Source organism: Eucalyptus grandis, chromosome 7 (genome assembly GCF_016545825.1).
Source record: "Eucalyptus grandis isolate ANBG69807.140 chromosome 7, ASM1654582v1, whole genome shotgun sequence".
In the NCBI taxonomy this organism is placed as follows: Eukaryota; Viridiplantae; Streptophyta; class Magnoliopsida; order Myrtales; family Myrtaceae; genus Eucalyptus; species Eucalyptus grandis.
The window spans coordinates 45,062,313-45,071,148 of record NC_052618.1 but is presented as its reverse complement, the minus strand read 5'-3'; the positions used below and the strand labels follow the sequence as shown (position 1 = coordinate 45,071,148).

Genomic DNA, 8,836 nt, shown 5'->3' with positions numbered 1-8,836 from the left:
TAGAGAGTTTTTCCGTATCAAATAATTCATTGGACGGAGTTGTTGGTGAATTGCACTTTGCAAATCTCACGAGCCTGACTGCTTTGGGCATTTCGTCTAATGAACTTGTTTTAAGTTTTGATCCCGCCTGGGTTCCTCCATTCCAACTTCAGGATATTGACATGTCAGATTTGATGTGGGACCGAAATTTCCATTGTGGCTTCGAACACAGAGGAATATTTCAGAATTGTTCATGTTCAATGCAAGCATCTCAGATGAAGTTCCCAATTGGCTTTCCGACATTTTACTTAACGTTGTATGGCTTGATCTCCATAACAATAAGCTCAAAGGCCCCATTTCCAGAATGGACTTCAACAAGATGCCACTGTTAAAAGTGCTTGGTCTTGCTGGTAACAATCTCAGCGGCAGCATACCGAATTCTCTATGGGCTTTGGAGAACCTATATTCCCTTGATCTGGCAAGGAACCAACTATCCGGGACACTACCCTCTCTAAGCCCCACTTCCAGAATGGACGGAAACAAGATGCCACCGTTAATACGTCTTTATCTTTGGGGTAACAATCTCAGCGGCAGCATACCAAATTCACTATGTGCGATGGAGAACCTCACTCATCTTGATCTGTCAAAGAACCAACTATCCGGGAGACTACCCTCATGTCTGAAAAAGTTGAAAGCATTGGAAATGATTTTGCTGGGTGACAACAGGTTAAGAGGTCAGATTACGAACTCTTTCTGCCATTTTAAGCAATTAGCAGTTCTGAACCTGCATAAAAATGGCTTCGACAAAGTGCTTCCCCAGTGTTTGTCAAACCTAACTGAACTTGTGTTGCTTGATCTAAGTGACAATGACTTCATTGGTGGAATTCCTCCATTTGGACGACGTTTTCATTCATTAGCCATCATCGATCTTGAGAACAATTGTCTCACCGGAGGCATTCCCACGCAACTCTGCCAACTTGATTCTCTTCGGTTTTTAAGCCTAGCACGGAACAATATTTCCGGAAGCATTCCGCTGTGTTTCAATGGATTGTTATCTATGGTTGAAAACAGAGTTCCGACAGACTCCCTTTGGTCATATCCGACAATCATTTACGTCATGGTTCATGCAAAGAGAACTACCCGACTATACGACAAGACACTCCATTTCTTCCATTCCATTGACTTATCTGCAAACAATTTAAATGGTGAAATACCAAACGAATTGACTAGGCTCGTCCAACTTCAGAATTTGAACCTCTCTCAAAACAATTTGAGTGGGGAAATCCCTACAAACATTGGCAACCTCAAAAAGTTAGAATCCCTTGACCTATCCAACAACAAGATTTCGGGCAAAATCCCCCCTAGCATATCCAGCGTGGATTCTCTGAGTTGTCTCAATCTCTCATTCAATAATTTATCAGGCCTTATTCCTTTAAGCAGTCATCTGCGTACCGTGGATGATGAATCTGTGTATCGTGGTAATGACGGACTTTGTGGAGCTCCTCTTTCAAAAGTTTGCCGTGGAGATGAGCAACATCCTAATATTGATGGACAAGATGGTGATTTTCAAAACAGAGGTGAACCCAATGAAGGCAATCTGGACATCCTATGCGGGCCTGGGACGGGGATTCGCAATTGGATTCTTGGGATTTTGTGGTGCATTGCATTTCAAGCAGACTTGGAGGATATCTTACTTTCAAGCAATAGATAGGATCATTGAAAAGCTGATGATATTAGGGATGATTACCACACTTTGGTTTAAAAGAGCTTTTCAGGTATTTTCTTACGAGACCTACTTAGGAATCTCCCTCCCTCCCCCTCTCTCTCTTTCTCTACTTAGTAAGCACACTAACACATGCTCACAGTTATTCAATACATGATATTATGCCAACCTTTGTGTGAAATCTAAGCAGCTTCTTTGATCTTCTCGTCGTTGACAGGTAAAAATATGATTATATGACATGTTGTAGGAAAGGTGATTACCAAATATGGGCCTCAAGCACGACCCCAAGCATTAAACAGTGTTTGTGAGAGTTGAAGAAACTTATCAAGTTTGATAGACAGGCGTACATCTATTTCATAAACTAAGAAGTTCTTCTCTTCGTGATCAGAAACATTGTATCAGTAGCGTATGTACGTGATGAGCTCTTTGTATTACATAAAAGCCAGCAAAATCCTCAAACGTGAAAACAAAGCCATTTGCTAAACCCTTCTGCAGTGCTACAACTATTATAGATATGATGTTCGAATTCTAAGGCTATCAGCTCCTTGTCAAAAAGTTCTCGCAATATGATCCTAATCGTATAACATGAAAACATGGCATCTCTCTTAGGTGCATGGTCCAAAGTCAACACCAACAGTTTGAAAAAACTCCATCAATAAAGATCTGATGCATAACGAAGACCCGTTGCCAATTCACGCATCAGCTGGTGCTAATTCAAGTGGGCAAAAAAGATTGCTGAAAACCGGACAATATAATGCAATGTGATGCTTCCCTCGCTTCCCCGCCTTTGCATCAATCTCATCCCTAGTTGACTTGGTCGAATTCTAGCCTTTGACTAACATACGAGCTTTTTGCTAAACAGGGTATAACGATAATGAATCCGGTCAAAATGCATACTCCAATGATAAAATTTAACAGTAATGTGAACTCTCTCTTTTGGCCATGCTTTAAATGGGAACTAAGATAACCTAAGTTCTGGGTGGCTGGTCAAGGATGCCTACCAAGCTGATTGAGTTATCATTAGATTGATTTTTTTTATTGTTGCTGTTGTTGTTTGCGGGGAAATAACACCAATGATTTATGAACATTGGTCCAATATGCAATATGGTCCATAAACTTTAGCCCAATGTGCAATGCAGTTCCTAAACTTTTTTATATGTGTTCAATGTTGTCACTGATTTTAAATTAATGGAAGGACAATATTGAATATTTAGACTCTAATGCACATGTAGTAAAAGTTCAGGAATAACATTAGAAATTGGCTTAAAGTTCGGGACTACAATGAACAAATTAAAAATTCAAGAGATTAAACTGCACATTGAGTCAAAGTTCAATGACCATTTGTATCATTATTCTTTGTTTACATGTGAATAGGAAATAAAACCAATGTCCATTTTCCTTGAGTTGACCATTTCCATCGTTGGCATCGAATATATTCTTTAACTCCATACACGAACTCCCACTTTTAGTTGGTTGAATAATATAGATATAGCATGGCATGAATTAATTATAAGCTTGGTTTCGGCAATCCATACCAGATTTGTGCACATTGCTTTCATCATCTTATCACCCTTCACATGGGAGAAGCCGGCTACCATATCGAAAAGATATTATATGGATCATACTCCATCGGCTTTCACTTTTAAAGTAAATGGTAACGTGCTCGATCTATCAGCATAAGTTTTGTTGTTTGCCCTTCTCGAAGAAGGAAATGGTGTACATTTTAGGAAATCACGTACATGAATTACGACACCAAGCTATAGATTGATGTTGATGTTGCGATCGGAACAATTTGGCGTCGCTTCCTCGATCAGATGCTCGATGAAGAGAAAGGAGGAGAACATATTAGGACGTGACCAGGGTCAGAAGCAAGAGGGCATTTACCCTGTATAAGCTATCTCAATTCTCCTCATGAACACCAGGCTATATGCAAGTTCTCTTTTCTTTTTCCTGTGAATAAAGCGGTTTTATAAAATTTCACTCAATCGCCTCATAATAAGTCAATGCGCAAAAGCTCATCCAACATGAGCGAAGAATCTAGTCAATATACGAAGGGATATCCACATTGAAAAAATAAAAATATGCCTATATGTTCTTCTATGAAATGGACATTTACCTAAGTAAGTAAAAACAATCCCACCTAATACCTCATTAATCTTATCAACAAGGTAAGTCGCGAGTCAGAACTCCATGGATAGCTCAACTTGACAATATTTGCACTTGCCGATGTGATGAAAATGGGGAAAAAATTACAAACTTATTGTACTTATGCCAATTCAATCTTAAACATTTTAGTTTTGACCCGTTGAATTTTGAATCTTTTGATAATTTGCCAATGAAGTCTATATAACTACCTTGCCAAAAATTGTTAACGTAAACGTTTGAGCTCCTATATGATACCATCAGCACAAACGTGGATAATTTTGTAATTTTTAATTTATTTTAAATGAGACTGGCCAAGGGTCATTGGCCACTAGGCGAGAGCCGTGACGCCCTCGCTAGGATCAAGCATCTTCAACAATCCCAACCCATTCTCACACAGACTAAAAGACAACCCCATACCTCTCTTAAAAAAAAAAAAAAAAGACAACCCCATACAATCTATGGCCGTCCACACTATCCAACAAATCCAATCTAGGCCGGTCAGAAAAATTAATCAGTTATCCCTTCACCTAGGGCCGAGATCTCTAACCCATCTCTTCCATGGAGTTCTCCCTACATTCACCTCGGAATCCCAAAAGGAACGTAACAAAAGCTGCTGAGCCCTGTGCTGTCTTGATAACAACATTGCACCTAATTATAGGTGACAAACCCCTTTCGAAACTACGTTTGGTGTTCTAGAAACAAACGAGGTCGCGATCCATGTGAAAGTGACAGTCGTACCACGAGAGCTAAGTCGGGTCCAACTCTAGAACCCACCTTCTGTCCAAAAAATCACGATAGAAAAAATGAAACTACATTCGAAACTGCCTGACTTGGTCTCAATTTACTAATGGGAGAATGGTAATAATTCGAACAATATCGAATCAACGCAGCAGAATAAAATAATCTCCCCTCTTGTGTAAACCTAATAGGAATCGATATAATAGAGTAAAATAAATACCAAACATGCGAACACAAGATGATTTTTTTACGTGAAAAACCTCCTCGATGTGAGAAGATAAAAAACCACGGGACCGGAGTCTACCTGAAAATCTTCACTATCAATAAAATTGTTTTTCTCTAGCAAATACTAGAGGTACATAGCAGCAAACACTCAAGAACATAATTCATGGCAATACACATGAACTTCACAAGATCAAGGATAAATGGGCCAAAACGTAGGTTTTGATCAATCCACGAAAACCAGATGTATGGAGCTTCAAACGAAAATCAAACCGTTCAGATTCCGATTAAATTGCGCCATGAACATGCTGACAAAATTTCAGCTCAATCGAACCACAAATCAACCTCCGACGCCAGCTTGATGTAAATCAGATATTGTCCCAAACCCCAAATTTTCTACTTTCTCTTTTTCTCTTGTTACTATTTCCTTTTCCGCTGCTACCTCTTTATATAGATAGTGATAAACCATATTTCCTTATATAACTTATTATATGGGCTCAAGCCCTTTTTGGGCTTGTAACTCATTGGGCTTCCTCCACATGGGAGTGAACCTGCCTAACAAATCTCCCACTCACGATAATGTAGAGGATTCACCATCCACAAGTATCAAACGGCAATGTTCAAGTTTCTCTGGTAGAGTCTTCAGTCATCATATCGGAGCCATTATGATCCATATAAAAATTTCTCAAGTTCCAACAACTTTTCATCTAGAACATCCCTTATCCAATGATATCTAACATCAATATTTTTCGATCTAGAATGAAAAGATGAATTCTTACCAAGATGAATTGCGTTTTGATTATCACAAAATAGCACATACCTCTTTTGCTTGAACCCAAGTTCTTCTAAGAACTTATTCATCCATAGCATCTCTTTACTAGCTTCAGTCGCTACAATAAATTTAGCTTCGGTTGTAGAAAATGCAACACACTTATGCAATCTTGACTTTCATGACACAGCTCCACCCGCAAAAGAAATCAAATAACCAGAAGTAGATTTACAAGTATCAATATCTCCTGCTAAGTTGGAATCTGTGTATCCAACTAACTCAAGTTTCCCGGTCCCGAAATTGAGTTTCAAAATTTGAAGTTCCCCGAAGATACCTCATAATCCACTTCATTGCATTCCAATGCTCTCTACCTGGATTTGACAAATAGCGACTAACAACGCCAACTGCGTGTGCCAAGTTTGGGCATGTACATACCATCGCATACATTAAGCTTCTTACAGCTGAAGCATATGGAATACTTTCCATATCTTTCTTCTCTTTATCGATCGTAGGACTTGCATCATATTTTAACTTAAAGTGGGCAGGAAGAGGAGTACTAACCACTTTAGCCTTGTCCATGTAAAATTTCTGAAGGATCTTCTCGATATATTTTCTCTTTTGCGACAAAAATAACTTCTTAGCATCTCTCGTCTCGGGTAATTCTAATGCCAAGAATCTGCTTTGCCGAGCCCAAGTCTATCATGGCAAAGACTTGCTCAATGTTTATTCAATAACTCAATTCTTGAAGCATTCACTCACAACAATCGCATATCATTAACATAAAGCAAGAGAATAATAAAGTCATCATCAGAAAATTTTTGGACAAACACATGTTTATCCGAGGAAGTCTTCTTATAGCCCTGTTCTGTCATAACTAACGCAAATTTTTTATACCACTGTCTCGGTGCTTGTTTTAGGCCATAGAGACTTTTCTTTAATTTGCACATATGATCATCTTTCCCTTTCACTTTGAAACCCTCAGGTTATTCCATGTATATCTCTTCCTCCAAGTCACCATGTAGGAAGGCTGTTTTAACATCCATTTGCTCAATTTCCAAATCTAGGCTAGCTGCCAAGCCTAGTACCACACGGATAGAAGACATTTTCACTACCTGAGAAATATATCATCAAAATCACCCTTTCTGACCGAATCCCTTAACAACCAATCTAGCTTTTGAACCGTGGGTTGTAAAGTATGTTCATCTTGCTTCAACCTATATACCCACTTGTTCTTCAAAACTCTTTTACCTTTTAGGTAACTTCACCAATTCAAAGTATGATTATCATAAAGTGATTGCATCTCATCTTGCATAGCATCGAACCAATTGCTTTTGTACTCATCTTCTATTCCTTCGCATAACACTCTAGTTCACCTGCACTCGGCCAATAATACATACTCATCTTCAGAATACTGTACAAGGTCGTCGGTCTCTAACGGATTCTGGACTGGAACATCCAAAGGGAACATCTAATTGAGCCTTTGGTTCAGGAATAGTATTATCTATTTCAACATGTTCAGGAACATGTGCGTTATTTGGAACATTGACTTCCCGTCGTTCTTCATCAACCCGTGTAGGAATATTTGTAAGAGGAACTGGATCTAAATCAATCAGATTATCACTAACCTATGGTGCTGAAATCATCTTTGATTTCTCAATATCTTCTATTGTTTGATCTTCCATAAACAAAACGTCCCTGCTTCTTACAAATTCCCTTTCAAGTGGATCATAAAATTTGTAGCCAAGCATATCCCCGTCCATAACCACAAATATGCACTTTCGTGTTTTCACATCAAGTTTAGACCTCTCATCTTTGGGAACATGAACAAATGCTTTGCACCCAAATACACGCAAATAATCATAAGAAACTTCTTTTGCCTGTCCAAACTCTATTAGAACATCAAACTCTAAAGGAACGCATGGAGTAAGATTTAATACATGCATAACTCGTAAAGCCTCACCCCAAAAGGATCCATGTAGCTTTGATTGTGAAAGTAAGCATCTTACCATTTCAACTAGTGTTCTGTTCATTCTCTCGCCTAAGCCATTTAACTGAGGTTCGGGAGGTGTCTTTTTGGATGTCGAATACCTTGTTGTCTGCAGTATTCATCAAAAGGTCCAATATACTCTTCCCCGTTATCGCCTTATGCATTTAATTTTCTTTCCGTCTGTCTCTCAACCGAAGCTTGAAATTGCTTAAAAGCATCTAACACTTGATTTTTAGTTTTCAAGGTATAAATCCAAATTTTCCTTGAAAAAACATCTATAAAAGTAACAAAATAAAGAGTGCCACCAAGTGATTTTTTTTTCATAGGACCACAAACATCAGAATGCACTAAATCCAGTATACCTGACTTTTTTGAAGGAGGGGAGCTTTTAAATGCAACTCTGTTATGCTTTCCTGCTAAACAATAAGCACACTTCTTTAGCGTTGAACTTTTTAATCCTGAAAGGAGCTTCTTCTTGGCCAATATTGACAAACCCTTCTCACTGATATGACTGAACCTCTTATGCCATAACTCAGCCGCATCTTCGCTATCTACTCGCATTAATTTTGTCTCGTAGACAACTTTGCCCGCATAATGTATAACGAAGAATATTTTTCACCTCTAGCCACAACAAGAGAACCTTTGGTAAGTTTCCATTGACCATTACAAGGTGCTGCAATACCCTCATCATCCAACTTGCCCGTAAAATCAAATTCAGCGGATATCGTGTATATGTTTAACATTATTCAATACTAACCTTGTGCCATTGCTGGTTTCTAGGCACACATCATCGATGCCTACAGCTTGAGCTAGTCCATTGTTTCCCATCTTCACAGATCCGAAGTCACCTGACCTGTATGATGTAAAGAAATCCCTAAGAGATGTAGCATGAATGGATGCACCACTATCAATTACTCAACTGGTCTCATGAGAAACAAAATTCACCACATCACCATCAAAAATAGTGAGAAAGTCTTCTTTAAGTGCAGCGACACAATTGTCATCACTGTCATCATCACTTTTCTTCTCTTTACCTTTCTCCTTTTGTTTCTCCCTTTTTAACTGGCGACAAAACCTCTGAATATGTCCCTTCTGATGACAATAATGACACTCAACATTAGCAAATTTATTATACTTACCTCTGCTTTTGTCTCGACTTTTATCTCTATTTCTCGGACCTCAAGACTCACTTCTCCCCCTTTTTTCAACAACCAAGGCATCATAATGTGAAGAGGACGATCCATGTGTCTTCCTTCTCATCTCTTCATTCAAA

At 38.7% G+C, this 8,836-nt stretch overlaps 1 protein-coding gene across 1 annotated transcript; it reads left to right on the top strand.

Moving 5' to 3' along the window:
• The first annotated feature begins 343 nt into the window (after positions 1-343).
• Positions 344-1,690, top strand: LOC120296171 (MDIS1-interacting receptor like kinase 1-like). Its single transcript, XM_039317850.1, has one exon. The coding sequence runs from the start codon at positions 344-346 to the stop codon at positions 1,688-1,690; it is 1,347 nt and encodes a 448-aa protein (XP_039173784.1).
• Positions 1,691-8,836: the final 7,146 nt, after the last annotated feature.